Here is a 15,863-nt window from a genome sequence, read left to right as displayed (position 1 = left end):
GCACATAATATATCTTGATTTGTTCTGATAATTTTTAAATCTTTGTTTCCATCACACTTCAGAATTACCAAGAAATGTACTTCTTTTTTTTCTTTTCTAACTGCTAAATGTTTACAGTTCACTTCAAGGTATTTACCTTTTGTTGTGTGTTACAAAAATTGGCTACTTTTTCACTTCATGTGCCCCAGCGTGATGACCACATAAGTCCTTTTACTTATCTTTCTCTGACTGCACATTGACAGAAGTTTGTAAACGTTACAAAAATAAGCAGCAAAAGAAACAGCTTGACATTGGACCAGTCACTTTAAAAGCCAAACCAATAACCAGGCGTCTTTATTGGTTTGGCTTTTGTGACCCACGAAGAATCAGCTCGCAACCCACAGTTTGTGAAACGCTGGTCTAGGGTTTCCTGACTGGATGTAATACGTTCTCTTCATCATCTAAATTTCAGTGAAACTTAACTGTTTTTGTAGGCCAGATATTTAAACTTGTGATACATGGTCAGAGGGCATTTCACCTCAAACTTGTGTATACTAAACTGGTCAAGCATTTAGTTATCAAAACATCCATTCCAGCTGGTTCATGGTTCTAATTGGCGGAGGACGTAAAACCACTTTCTCACCCTTGCTGAGTAGAGTTAGTAGACTTTGACGAGCAACATGGGGCTTGCTTGAATTCTTTCAAGAGTTTTGATTTCAATTAAGGGCTTGAAGACTGTTCAGTTTACATTATGCAGTTTGGAAATTTACTTGATCAATATTTTCTTTTAGGTTTAGTGAGTAACAGTAAAGCATGGGAAATCAAATCGACACCCTAAAAAATGGAGAGGTCACACCTATTTTATCGAGCCAAAGTTCTGATGAGGAGAAAATCTCCCCCTATTTGAGCGTTAATGAGGAGGGAGGAGCTTCACCGTCCTCTTACGAGATAATTGAAAGTCACGCCACCTGCTTCACATGTCATGGAACAGGACGAATTCCCCGGGGTATGTATACATTTCTGGAGGAATCTGGAGATAAATATAAATGATAATTTTTTCCACACTTTTTTTCAAGTAACAGAAACAACATGCAAGTTCTGATTGTTTTTTTTTAAACGGTGGTTCTTCTTTACAAAGTGGTATACATTAAACAGATGAGTGGGAGTAATAATATTTAGGGTAGTATACATTTTTCCTCTTACCGATGGTTTTGGGAGGTGGGTAACTTAGGATGTACCTTTTTTATTTGATAGTTGTTTTCAAGTAAACGCAAGAAAATTTAAATACACGTTCTTCTGGATTAAAGTAATTCTGGATTAAAGTAATTGTCCTTATGAAATACGCTTCCAGAAAACAGATGAAGGTGGGAGTAACCATATTTTGGGCAATAATCTTAGTCATGCCATTCGGGCAGTGAATAACTGTAAGCATTCTAAAATTAGAGAACTTACCAGAGAGTTTAATTTTTTTTTAAGCAGGGCTTGCACTTCTAGTTTTACAGAACCCTTAGGGAGTAGATAGTTATAGAAACATTTAAATTGATAGTAAGACTAATTCAGTCTGACTATTTTCTGCCTACCTTGCATTTAATTTTGTGATCTGAGTTTCAGTTTAAATTTGTTCTGGTGTCCTGCGGGGAGTTTATGATATTTTTCTGCTAATCTGCACATAAGCTGAAATGCTTCAGTGGGAAGAGGCTACTCATGATGAAGAAGTAGGATTGCGAGAAAGTGACATTTACTTCCTTCCTTTTTTTAAATAAATATAAGAATTTACATTTATTTATTTAATTTGTCAAATAGCACTATATAAAAAATCTGAGTTGGACTTGGTGGAGCTTGCCCTTTTTTTAACAATATTACTGTGTTCACTAAAAGTGCATGGTATTTGCTTATGTTCATCCATCCCCCACAAGAAACCCTTCACCCATTCCAGTCCTCTTTTATTCCAAGTTTGTGGTGTGTATTACTTTCGGAGGGAAATGGCTGTACTGTAGACACGTTGATCTCAAAATAGATAACCAAGTGTGTTGGGCATTGCAAAGTGTTTGCTTGGTGATTCCTTACGTTGATTTTTATTTCATGCTTTCAAATCTGGGCTGAACATGCTGTCTTGTTCTATCATTCATGCATATGACATAGACTCCCTGATGGAGAATGCACAATTACCTACTTGTAATCTTGGTTCTCCTTCACAGGTATTTTCCTTTAGTTCATCAGTATGCCCCTTAAGGGATCAGAATCATAGTATTGGACTAATGTCTTGTTAGTTCTGATGGACACTTCTAACTGCAGATTCCTCACCTTTAGAATATTCCCCAGGCGCAAAATTATATATGAAAGTTTTACAATAGTGCCCACACATGCTATTAGGAAACGTGTAGCTCACATGGACCTTGTTCTCCCCGGATGTAATGGAGCGGAGACACATTAGATGCTACTCCTGTGCTCTGACATCAGTTCTTTCTTTCTGCGCCTGTATTTCTTTGCCCACTTGCGTAATCTGAACTTACGCACACCACTTACTCACAGAGAAACTCCAACACTCCACTGGAGGTCAAAATGAGCTTTATTAATATTGTAGGCAAAGGCAATAAGTCACTGAAACTAATAAAGTCTTAGGCACCGAGTGAAAGGCAATAAACAATGAATACACCACACTATATACATAAATATGAAACTGTGCATACAGGTATATAAACAGTTAATGTACAAAGCACCTCACCAGATTCATTTTCAGCACCGGAGACTTCAACATCCCTGGGCCAAGCACTAAACACCAACTCGGGAACCCGCAGACCGGGGCTTGGGGAGTAATCTCTTCGGGCACCAAAGTTGTCCCGCGAGTGCGTCCACTCCAAGACTGAGTTCCTGAGCTCCACCCCACAGACACCGCTTTTTAGGTTTCGCCTCGCCAAAGATGCGCTCTGCGCATCTTTTCGGCGCAGGCGAAAACCTGATGAGAACTGTAGTGTGGCTTTGTTCGGCCCTCGTCATTGATTGGCTGGCTCCGTAAACGGAGCCTTGCCATTGGACGAGGGGCCTGTCCGTCAATGCCGGACCAGACACGGGGGCGTTCCCGACATTCTTTGGCTTTTGCCGACGTCACGGGACGCCGGGAACGCCCCCGTGTCTGGTCCGGCATTGCCGGCACTGTAGGTCTCAGTTCAGTTTTCGTGATTTGCTGCTTTACACGAGCAGCAAAAGCCGTGTGCTCGATTTATGCACGTGTGCATAACCTTACGTAGCGTGTTAGTTTCCCCACAAACGGCCAGGCACATTGTTACATTCAAACAAAAAGTTCGTTCTAAACGGCCTTAGAGATGCATTTGCTTCTTTCTGCGAAAGTAAAATGTTAGATTAGGGGCGTTCGGCTCAAGGACATGAGACCCGCTGATGTATCCAGGATCACGCACTTTTGGAGACGCAACACCCGATTAGAACCCGGCCTCCTGGTTTGAAAGGTGATTTATGGGTTTGTTTTTTTGCAATCTTGTATTGAACGCATTTAGGTCTAGGGCATTAGAGCGATTTACACGAGCAACAGTTCACTGTATGCAAGTTATGTATTTTTTGTGTTTAGGCTAGAGGGAGACATTAATTAGCTAGCTCGCGAGGAGTCGAAGCCAGGACTCGAACCTGGTTCCCCAACTTCTCCAGTTCTACAGTCAGAACCTCTGGCGTTTAGGCCTCGTCTCGACGAAGACTGGTGGCTGAGCCATAAAGCCATCTGAAAGTTCAAGTTCCCAATCTCCATTTAGATGCACATGTGTTTAAATCCTTATAGGTGTGTGCTCTGTCGGACCAACTTAAAATCCGCACTCTTGGGGTTCAGTGGAAATGAACTAGGACAACTTCCAAAGCCTTTCGCTTCGTAAATGAGGCACGTGGTCATTCTAACCACCTTATTGATTCTACGCTGTTATATAGCACGAACCTGAGGGCAGCGCCGAAATAGTTCCACGTTTTTAGGCGGAAAGGTTTCAGGGGCTTTCACAAGATCACAAAATGCTGAGCAGAGGCCGGGATTCGAACTTGGTTTTCGAGTTTCATAGGCAGGAGCTCTAACCACAAGGCCGTACATCTTTCCTCTCATATACCACAGTCTGCGCGTGCCCTGCAGTGTGAGAATGGGACGGGCACTACAGCATGAAAGTATATGAATCGGTGATAATTGATTACAGGTACGGGTTAACATGCGGGCCCTGTTCGTAAGGCATCTCATTGCCTCAGGGCAGATTGCGGGACACTTCGTGCCCAGTTTATTGTGATTGCGGGGTATATTGCTTGGCAGACTGCTTACATACAACAGGCGTGTGACAAATTGAAACTCCATGTACCCGACTGAGTCTTTAATGTATAAGTATCCCACGGAGTAGCGCGCGTTCTCCTTGTTTTCAAACTATCCAGCGCCTCGTCAGTGATAGCGCTATGTGAATGTAACTACAGAACAATTTTTAATTATAATCGCAGACCAGAGGCGTTTTGACTGGGAGGGCAGTGCGTGCATTGTCTTTGCGTTCGCCCATTAGGATACATTTCCTCCCTGAACGCCGTGCGCCAGCCTTTTGTCCATACGTGGAATCCGTAGGAAACTGGAACAGTGAATCGTGCCGTGTTATCAAATCTGGCCCTCAGCCGCCCGAACTAACAAAGTGTCTCTTGACCCTGCAGCTGGCAGCGCCGACATTGTTGCCATAACAAGAATGTCTGATGCTTCGACACACGTTGGGTTGGGCAAAGGCATTTGGGGAGGACTGCCAGCTCCACATGTGGTAACAGGCGAAGTTTTTGTGTCCACACTACATTCCTGCAGCAATTTCCAAGTAAAGTCGTCTTTGTAAGCCGGCTCTTGTGTAAGCCCTCCCGTTCAGAGCAGACTCGCTACAGTACAAGGTGAAACAGCCTGATGATTCTTCTTGTGATCTGCTCGCGGCGGCATAAACTCGGAACTGTCTGCACAATTTCTCGCTTGTCCCTTGTAGTAAACTTTTCAGAGCCAGATGAGTCATTTTCCAAAGCTGAGCGATTGAAGAAGGGCCCTGTGTTTAAATAAACCGTACATCAACGAGGCACTTTCAACCAGGGAGTTAGCTGTGAGAGCCGGAGAGCCAAGGGTTCGACACGAGGACACGCTAACCTCGAGGTCAGAGGGACAGAGCGGCCTGCCTGCTGCAGGTGAGTGGGCGTGATGGTGGCCAGGGGGTGTGGGAGCAAGGGCTGAGGCCCTGTGGCAGAACGGGAAGAGGACTGCTTGGAACACGGAATGGAAGAGACGGTCTGTCAACCTCTTCTATGTGACCCAGACACTCTCTCATTTAGACCCATTCCCATTTTTATTCATAAGCGGCCTGCTGTCTTCCTCAAAATATCTCTCCGTTCCAGTGTATTTCCCTGGAAAGTGTCATTATTTATGAATTTTGAGCGGTCTGGATCCCCCCTGCTTCTTCGGGGGGGAGGGGTTTACTTTTATGTTTCTAAGTTGTAGTAATATGTGCATGCTTTTGTGTCATGCAGCGGGAAAATGGGTCCATAACGTGCATGAAGTATTTTTTTAGTAGTATTTGATGCAATAGCCGTGTGTCAACAGGGGCCTCTCTCTTAAGATATGCATTTCTATAATTAACACTGCACCTCTTTGCATTCAGGCAGAATGCTTAGTTGTTTAATATAAAGGACATAGTTTCACCAACGTCTGAACAGATGTGTCAGGAGTGATTTGTGGGCGCTTTATATTTTATCTGTTTAGGTTGGTCCTTTCTTGGTGTGATGTACAATCCTGCAAGGGCTGCGCCAGTGTTTACTTGTATGTTGACAAGTTTGTGTATTTGACCAGTGGTGAAAATCATAGCAGTCACGTGGTCTTTACTTGTAGGCCAAAATAAAACAACGAATGGGCGGTGGCGCAAGGCCTTCATAAATATGGCCCCAAGGTTCTTTAGTAGGCGTGTATTTTTTTGCACTTTGACGTTTTGGGATTTCAGTGCTTCCTTCATTGGTAGTGGACTGGGTTTTCTCCTCCTTCCTGCTCTCTCTCTCCTGACATCCCTCTCTTTTCTGCCTTCTTACTCCCTCCTGCCCTCCCTTTCCACCTCTCTCTTCTGCTCTCTTTCACCTTCTTGTCCTCCATCTCTCTCCTGTTCTCTCTTTCCTGTCCTCTCCTCCTCTAGCCCTCCTTCTCCTTCCCGCCCTCTCCTTCCTGCCGCCCTCTCCTTTCTGTCCTCTCTCACACACTCCTACCTTCCCTCCTGTCCTCCCACTCCTTCTTGCCCTCCCTCTCCCTTCTGCCTATTTTCCTTCTTGCCTTCCCTTTCTCTCCTGCCCTCTCTTCCTTTTGACCTCTCTTCCTTCTTACTCCTGCCCTCCCTTTCCCTTCTGTCCTCTCTTGCTCTCCCACTATTTTCTGACCTCCCACTCCTTGCATTTTCGCCTTCCTACCCTACCTCTGTATCCTCCCCACTCTTCTTTGCATATGCCTTCTCAACATGCGCTATCACTGCACACAGCCTCTCAACACACGGCCTCTATGCACATGCCTCTCTCCATATGATCTCTCTGCACAGGGCTGTGTGTAGAGAGGGCAAGTGAAGATAAGGCATGTGTAAAGAGGGCGTGTGCAGAGAGGGTGTTTTCCAGAGAGGCACTCCATATTTCTGTGTAAAGTAAAACACATCAACTTTTTACACATAATTCAAAGAAGTTAGAAAAGACCATTTGTCAAAAGCAATACCAAAAGCACAAACTTTAACAAAGGCGAAACCATTGCATTGTAAATGCTTGTTATAGCTTAAATCAAGCTATTCGAGAAGCCTCTAGCAGGCGTCTCGCCCATCTATTCACAAGTGCTGGCCCCCATCTCTGCATCAGACCCACCCAGACAGACCTGGCCAGATTCTGTTTTGGCTGTGAAGAGGCAAATGACATTCCTTTCCCAATCTCCGGCCTTGAGACTGGCACGGCCATCCTCCCTCTGTCCTAGCGAGAAGCATGGAATGCATGAAAACACTCTGAAGGTACAACATAACCTCACGAGGCATCCTCACGAGATGCCTTGCACCTTCTTGTACTGGTTTACGTGAATAACATGTTTGTTACTGCTGAAGTGTAACTCCAGGTCAAGGCAGCCCAAAATGGAAGTGCGATGCAACAAAATGGAAGATCAGAGCATTGCATGGAATCTAGGTCAACATGTGATTTAGCACGTGTAAAATGGCAAATGCAGCACAGCGCCTTCAAGTGCGGATCCGTAGCACTGCTCCCCATTTGTCTGTTGACTTTTTCCTTTCATAATTGTTTCCAGTGCATAAGGCCACAGAGCTCAAGTAACTACTGGAAACAGGTGTCAGAGATGGAGTCACTGAAGTGGGCCCCTGGTGTATGTGCTCAAGGCATGTAGTATGAAGAGTGTGCCCTCATGCACCCGTAGGCAATCCTGGACTGTGAAGCTAAGCTGTACCTCGCCAAACACTGAAGGAAGTCAGGACATTGCATAACTCACATTCCAGCTCCAGGTCCAGTCCTGCTACACTTCCTCTTTGCAGTCGAGGTCATTGGTGAAGTCCAAATCATAATCCAAGAACCAGCAAATTAAGTCGAAGCAAGACTCCACACCAGCCCGCAACTCTCTGCCTGAAGAAAAGTCAGAGGGGCATCAATGTGCCATCCAAACTCCTTCCCGATCAGAAAGCCGGTACCTCAACTGGTCGCCTTGCGCCCAGAATTTCTTGAGCCATCAGCGATGCTACAGTAGGCAGAGGATTTTAAGGTGACCAGGTTTGGAATATCTAGCACTCTTACATTTCCCTGCTGTGCATCTGTACACCTCAAAGATCTGCAAGTGCCTATAGTCGGAATATCGCTGCTGGATCCATCTTCATCACCATGTGGGCCTCTCAAACCTGTCTTGGGTTCCACACAGACTCCCTTGCTGACTTACATTTAGGCCCCAAGATCTGCATTGGTTCCTTCTCCGCTGATGCTGATGTCTCCAAAGCTGAAGGATGAGATTGTACTAACTCCATTGTTTGACCTCAATCAAAATCCGCTTCAACCACATCCAAGGTCACTTCTTGAATCCATTCTATCTCTGATTCTGACAAAATACTTTCTTTTCCACAAGATATTCCTCAAAGGCCTCATTATCTTTTTCCCTTGGATTCTGATCAACCTGATAATAGGGAAGATTTACCTTGCATTATTATGATGTTGATGTACATATAGATTTGCAGGAGGTCAGTATGCTGATATCTTAACTAATACAGCAACGGAGAAGAGTACATCATTTACAGTACTGATTGAAACTGCAGCTTCAATCAATCAATCAATCAGTCATTTGTTAAGCGCACTACATACCTGCGAGGGTCTCAAGGTGTTGGGTGGGGGGGGGGGGGGGGGTGGAGGGGAGGTGGGGGCCGCTACTGATCAAACTGCCAGGTCTTTAGTGTCCTCATGAAGGTCAGCAGGTCTTGGGTCTGTCGTAGGCTCAGTGGGAGGGTGTTCCATGTCTTGGCAGCGAGGTGGGATAAGGATCTCCCGCCGGTGGTTGTTCTTTGGATGCGCGGGACGGTGGCGAGTGAGAGGTCGGCGGAGCCTAGCTGGCGGTTGGGGGCGTAGAAGGAGAGCCGTCTGTTAAGGTAGACTGGGCCGGTCTTGTGGAGGCCCTAGTGTGCGTGGATGAGGAGCTTGAAGGATATCCTATTGTTGACGGAGAGCCAGTGCAGGTTTCTCAGGTGGGGGGGGTGATGTGGCCGTGTCGTGGTACATCGAGGATCAGTAGTGCCGAGGCGTTTTGGATGCGTTATAGTCCATTGATGAGCTTGGTCGGGGCTCCCGCGTAGAGGGCGTTTCCGTATTTTGAGTCTGCTGCTGACGAGGGCCTGGGTGACTGTCTTTCTTGTATCTGTCGGGTGCATCTGTAGATCTTGCGGAGGGTGTTGAAGCAGGAGGAGGAGACCGCGTTGACTTGCTTGGTCATTTAGAGCGTTTAGTCGAGGATGATTCCCAGGTAGCGTGTGTGGTTCGTGGGGGTCGGGGCTGCCCCCAGGGCTGTTGGCCACATGGAGTCGGTGCCGAGGATGAGGACCTCCGTCTTGTCCGAGTTCAGTTTCAGACGGCTGATCTTCATCCAGTCGGCGACGGCCTTCATTCCTTCAAGGAGGTTGGCTTTGGCGGTGATGGGGTCCTTGGTGAGGGAGAGGATCAGTTGAGTGTCATCGGCATAGGAGATTCTGTTGAGGTCGTGCTGTCGGGCGACGTGTGCAAGCGGGGCCATGTCAATGTTGAACAGTATCTGGCTGAGGGAGGATCTTTGGGGTACGCCGCAGATGATCTCGGAGGCTTCTTAACGGAACGGGGGGAGGCGGACGCTCTGGGTTCTGCCGGAGAGGAAGGAGGTAGTCCATTCCAGAGCCTTGTCTCGGATCCCTACGGTGTGGAGCCGTTCGCGTAGTGTGCGGTGGCAGACGGTGTCGAAGGCGGCGGAGAGGTCTAGGAGGATGAGTGCTGCAGTCTCCCCGTTCCCCGTTGTGTAGCAGGGTCCTGATGTCGTCGGTGGCGGCGATGAGGGTGGTCTAGGTGCTGTGGTTGCTGCGGAACCCTGACTGGGAAGGGTCCCGGATTCTGTTCTCTTCATGGTATCCGGGTAGCTGTCTGTTAACGATTTTCTCGATGACCTTGGCCGGGAAGGGGAGCAGAGAGATGGGTCTGAAGTTCTTGAGGTCTCTTGGGTCTGCCTTGGGTTTTTTGAGTGTTTCTAGCTTTCTGGGAAGGTCGCGGTCTCAAGGGAGAGATTGATGATGTTGCGTAGTTGGGGTGCGATGGAGCTGCCTGCTTTGTTGAAGACTTGGTGTGGGAATGGGTCTGACGGAGAGCCGGAGTGAATTGTGCTCATGGTCTTGATGGTGTCATCGACGCTCACCCTGGTCCAGGCTAGCAAGGGGACGTGGTCGATGGTGTGTGGAGGGTCTGTTGTGTTGCTGTCAGTTGGGGATGTCTGGGTGTTGAAGCTGTCATGGATGTCTGCTATCTTGCGGTGGAAGAAGGTGGCGAGGGAGTCGTACAGGGCTTGCGACGGTGGGATGTTGTTGGTGTTGGAGCTGGGGTTGGAGAGTTCGTTCACGGTGATGAAGAGCTCCTTGCTGTCGTGTGCTTTGTTGTCAAGGCGGTCTTTGAAGGATGTCTTCTTGGCAGCCCTGATGAGGTGGTGTTAGTTGTGGATGGCATCCTTGTGTGCTGCGTGGCTGTCCGGAGTTTGTTCACTGTGCCATTTCTTCTCGAGTTTCCGGCAGGCTTGCTAGGAATCTAGGAGTTCTATTTTGAACCAGCTGGCCCTCTTTCTGGTGTCTCTGTGGGGGGGTTTCTTCAGCGGGGCAAGAGTGTTGGGGCAGTCCTCGATCCAGCGTCTGAGGTTGTGGGCAGCAACGTCTGTGTTGGAGGGTTCGGTGGGGGGGCTGAAAGCGAGGTTTGCATGTAGTTGGTCTTCAGTGATTTTGCTCCAGCGGCGGCGGGGGATCTGTTGGGTACGGTGGTGTGTGGTGGATTTCTGGAGGTGAAGTGGATGCAGCGATGGTCGGTCCAGAGGAGTTCGGTGGTGTGGCTGATGGAGACGTGCGGGCTTGAGGAGAAGACTGGGTCGAGCGTGTGGCCGGCAGAGTGGGTGGGTGTTGTGACAAGTTGTCTCAGTCCGAGGTTGGCGAGGTTATCGATCAGGGTTGTGGAGTTGGTGCCATTGTTGTTCTCAAGGTGAAAGTTCAGGTCTCCGAGGAGGATGTAGTCGGTGGAGGTCAGGGTGTCCGTGCTGATTAAGTCAGCGATGGAGTCGCTGAGCTTGGGGCGGGGTTCGGGGGGTCGGTAGATAAGGGTGCCTCTGAGGGTGGAGTTGGGGTTTGTGTGGATCTGGAAATGCATGTGTTCGGCGGTGCTTTGCGCTTCGTCGGTACTAGTCGAGACCATGATGCTGTTCTTGTGGACGATGGCGATTCCTCCTCCGGCTCCGTTGGTGCGGTCTCTGCGGGTGATCTTGTAGCCGTCTGGGATGGCTATGGCGATGTCTGGTGCGGAGGAGTTGTTCAACCAGGTCTCTGTCAGGAAGGCGGCGTCCGGGGAGGTTAGTTCCTGGACCTTCAGTTGCCTTCAGTTAGTCAAGACAAATGTCCTCCTTGAGCTTTTATACCCCAGGTCTGCTTCCTCAGAATCCTTGTGTTCGAGGCATGTGGGCCGCTAAATTCATATCTTGTGCATAGATCACCGCCTAGTGTTGGGTCCGGATGATTGCACCTTGTTGTCCTGGAAGAGTCTTTGAAGTACCACGAGATAGGTGGCTCCTCCCCTGGACTACAGTGCGCATGGGCATCATCTCCATCCTCAGACTGTTTTTTTTCCGCCATTGGGTTCGGATGTGTTCTGAGACTCTAGTTCGGAACCTATAGGAAAAACTTGTTTTCTTCAGGCCAAAAGGATATTTGAAGCGTCGGTATTGTACTTAGTTCGGTTCTGAGTTGACTTATCCGGTTCCCGGATACTTGAGCACGTGTGCTCCCAGCTTTTTAGGCCTGTTCGAAGATTGACATCGACGATGGAATTCCAGGCCCCGTTTAAACGTTGCCCAGTCTGTAACGTGAAGTATCCTCTCTCAGACGTGCACCCGATGTGCAACAAATGTCTGTCTCCAGACCACGACGAGGGGAGTTGCTTGGCCTGTTCGAGATTCAGGTCGGAAGAGGCGCTCGCTCTTCGACATGAGGCGAGGCTACCGGCGAGGAGAACGTCGGATGTGGAGGATGTCTTCGATGCTGGGGACGACGAGGGCCTTCTAGAGGAGGAACCAGAGCACTTCTCCGACCCGGCCTCCGGTCAAGAATCTTACTACGGAGAATAGGTAGACGATGAGTACATCGAAGACGATGGGGCCGTCGAGGTAAGAGACGACGGTATGGTAATGGGAGCCGCAGAGGGCGGCTCCAGCGATGAGCACGACCCGGCCGAACCCTCGGGGGTCGAATGTGACACTGTCTTGTCAAAGGCTCAGGTCGAAGCATCGCCGGAAGGCCTTAGCCAAGATCTTTCTGCTTATTCTACAGCCCCGCAAACTGGCCCGGCTAAGAATATTTCAAAGCCTCCGGTGGTTACGCCTTCGAAAACAAAACCGAAACTGACTAAAGACAAATGAAAACTGAAACTGGTCAAACCAGGATTCGTTTCGTAAAGCCTTGCTCCATCGGATCATAAGAAGGCTCGGAGTGTCATCGTCCCTTCGGGGTCACAAACGGGTGCCAACCCTAAGATCGGCACATCCAAAAAGGTGCCAAAGGCCCAAGAAGACGGAACAGCGTCATCTAAGGCTGCCCTCGGGGGCGTGGACAATGAAGACGGACTTGAGTCGCAGCCGCCCCTCAGCCCGAATTCATACAAGTTGATGCTGGTGAAGGTTCTCGAAGACCAGCACAAAATGGCCGCTTTGGAACGTGACGCATCAGGCCGCGGCCATTTTGGGAACCCCAGTGCAACTCCTGCCTCGAAGTTGGCGATGGCCAAGAAAACGGCCAAACAGCCATCGGGACCTCCACCTATAGTTTTTGGACTGCCTCCGACTGCATGACCTAAAACTTCTAAGCCGGCACAGGGCACCGACCCTGGTAAACTGATGTCAAAAGTTAAAGGAACGACCGCCACTCCTGAAGGCGTCGGTTCCCCTCCACCTTCTTCTGAACAATCTAAGAATTTGTACATTGACCCTGCAACCGGAAGACTCGCCCTTTTCAAACGGAAGATCTTGCTGGAGAATCCAATGGAATCCTATCAAATTCCACTTAAAAGGAAAAGAGACTCTGCTTCCTCGCCGGTTCTTTTCGAGCCCATCAGGCCTTATGGACAAGCATTTACACATTCCCCCACACGCACTGAGGATGGTGGGGGGGATGACCAAAATGACGAACAATTTAATTATCCTGATGCATCTAACCAGGACGATTCGCAGGATGTGCTGGACGATCAAGGCACGGCGGACTCCCAGTCTTACCAAGTAAAGACAGCCCCCGCAGAGGATACCGCGGCCTTCAACGCTCTGATTGAAAGGGCGGCGTTGAACCACGATGTGGTCATGCATGCAGAACCAGTTGAGGAGGACTTTCTGTTTGATACCTTCTCTACGTCGGACAGATCAGTGAAGACGCTGCCGATGCTGAAGGGTGTCCTAAAACACGCCATTGACATTTTCAAGGACACAACCAGAGCACGGGTGGTGAACCCGCGTATTGAGAAGAAATACCGGCCTGCTCCTGTGGACCCTACGTGTATAAGGGGTCAATTGCCATTGGACTCTTTGGTGGTCTCCAATGCCCGGAAGAGGGCGAACTCACAAACAAGTGGTGATGCTTCTCCCCCAGACAAAGAATCTAAAGTGTTTAGAAGCTTCTGGGAAGCGGGTTGCTGCACAGGCAGCGAATATTTGGAGAATAGCCAATACACAGGCTCTACTGGCTAGATACGATAGGGCTCACTAAGACACCCTAGAGCGATTGTTGCAACACCTGCCTAATGAATATAGAGAGGGGGCGAACATGTTGATTCAGGAGGGGAAACTGATATCAAACGCTTCTATTAAGTGTGCACTAGATTCAGCTGACACTGCAGCCAGGGCCATTAACACTAGTGTAATGCTAAGGATGCAGGCATGGTTACGAATTTCAGGGTTTAAGCCTGAAATACAAACAAGTTTGCTCAATCACCCCGTTAACCCTGATTTTTTGTTTGGGCCTGACGTTGACACAATTCTTGAAAAGATCAAGAAAGACACCGAGACGCTAAGTCCATGGGGGCCTTGCAGCCTCAACAGTTCAGAGGGGGTTCTTTTCGTCGCTCAGGTAGCAGAGGGCCGTCAAGAGGGCAAGCATCCCAGTAAACACAATACAATAAAGGTGGTGCGCAGACCACCTTTAACAAGAACAATAGAGGTGGATACCGTGGTAACAGCGCCAAAGGCAGAGGACGTGGTAATAATAACACCAGGTCCTCAGCAAATACCAAACAGTGACGTCTTGTCACTGCCCCCGGACCATGTAACACCGGTCGGGGGTGGACTCCAGCAGTTCCTGCCGGTCTGGGAAGGCATCCACTCCACCCGACATACCCCCAAGACACCATCCTATGTCTGCAGAGCACATAAACTTATTGCAGCAGGAAGTGGCCAGCATGCTGCAAAAAGGGCTATAGAACTGGTGCCTCTAGAGGAGCACGGAACAGGTGTGTACTCTCTCTATATTTTAGTCCCAAAGAAGAACGGGTCTCTCAGACCCATTCTGGATCTGAGGCCCTTGAACCTATACTTCCTTTCAGAACATTTCCACATGCTGACTCTGCAGCAGGTCCTGCCATTGCTCAGTCAGGGGGATTTTCTGGCAACTCTGGATCTGAAGGATGCCTATTTCCATATACCCATACATCAGGCACACAGGAAATACCTCAGGTTCACTATACAAAACAAGCACTACCAGTTCAAGGTGCTACCTTTTGGGGTGACCACCGCTCCCAGAGTGTTCACCAAATGCTTGGCTACAGTGGCGGCACACCTTCGGAGACAACACATTCATGTCTACCCCTACCTGGACGACTGGCTTGTGCAAGCAAAGTCGGCCCAGCAGTGCGCCAGCCACGTGTCCCGCACAATTAATCTCCTGCACAGTTTGGGAGTCTCTCTGAACTATCCCAAGTCGCATCTTCAACCCGCTCAGGTACAGCAGTACCTGGGAGCGACATTGGACACTGTGACAGCCACAGCCCAGCCAACCTCTGTGCGAATCGACAGCATGCAGCTGCTGATTCGCAGATTCAGACCACAACACTCTCTACAAGCGCAAGTGTTTCTGCAGTTGATAGGCATGATGGCCTCCTGCATATTCATAGTCCCACACGCGAGACTGCACATGCGTCCGCTCCAAGAGTGTTTGGCACGACAGTGGAATCCGGCTCAAGGACAATTGAAAGACCTAGTGTTGGTGACCGGTCGTGCGTACAACTCTCTGCATTGGTGGAATCCACACAACCTTTGCAAGGGACGACCGTTCCAAGAGCCTGTCCCACAAATAGTGCTCACGACGGACGCATCCCTCTTGGGGTGGGGGGCGCATCTCCTTCATTACGCTGTGCAGGGACTATGGTCGGATCAACAGAAGAAGATGCACATCAATCTGCTGGAATTGATGGCGATCTTCATGGCAATGAAGGCTTTCAAGATACATATGTGCTACTAGGTCATGTTGATCCGGACGGACAACATGACGGCCATGTATTACATCCAGAAGCAGGGAGGTACTCACTCTCCACAGTTGTCCCACTTGGCACAGAGTATGTGGAAGTGGGCCATTCAGAGGAACATTTTCCTCATGGCGGAGCACCTCCTGGGCCAGGACAACCAGATGGTGGATCTGCTCAGCCGGCACAGTCATCAGGTGCACGAGTGGGAGATTCATCCATCGGTGCTGCAACCGTACTTCCAGTAGTGGGGGCATCCAGACATCGACCTGTTCGCCACAAACGAGAATGCAAAATGCCCAAACTTCGCTGCCAGGTTCCTACACCCGCGGTCTCAGGGCAATGCGATATGGATGAATTGGTCAGGGAGATTTGCGTACGCTTTTCCGCCAGCCCCACTCATACCTCTGGTGGCACGGAAACTCAGACAGCACTCGATGACTCTCATCCTGGTTGCTCCAACGTGGGCGAGGCAAGCATGGTACACCACGTTCCTAGAACTTTCCGTGGTGCCTCATCAAAGACTGCGCCTTACACCCAGTCTTCTCACTCAGAGTCATGGTGAAGTTCAGCACCCAGATCCGCAACAGTTGAACCTTGCGATATGGCTCCTGAAGTCATAGAATTTGGGTATCTGA

The 15,863-nt window shown here is 49.0% G+C and overlaps 1 protein-coding gene across 8 annotated transcripts in view; it reads left to right on the top strand.

The window, feature by feature from the left end:
- TMEM106A (transmembrane protein 106A) overlaps window positions 1-15,863 on the top strand; it is a 358,070-nt gene that overhangs the window by 70,560 nt on the left and 271,647 nt on the right. For all 8 annotated transcript variants that reach the window (XM_086924021.1, XM_086924024.1, XM_086924022.1 and 5 more), the window contains one exon: window positions 771-985. In XM_086924021.1, the coding sequence (XP_086780147.1) occupies window positions 793-985 (193 nt within the window). In that variant the 5' untranslated portion in view covers window positions 771-792. The remainder of the gene's footprint in view (window positions 1-770; window positions 986-15,863) is intronic.

The sequence above is a fragment of the Lissotriton vulgaris genome, chromosome 5 (assembly GCF_964263255.1).
Source record: "Lissotriton vulgaris chromosome 5, aLisVul1.2, whole genome shotgun sequence".
NCBI classification, from domain to species: Eukaryota; Metazoa; Chordata; class Amphibia; order Caudata; family Salamandridae; genus Lissotriton; species Lissotriton vulgaris.
Note: the sequence above shows the minus strand (reverse complement) of the source record. Positions and strands in the feature narration are given on the sequence as shown.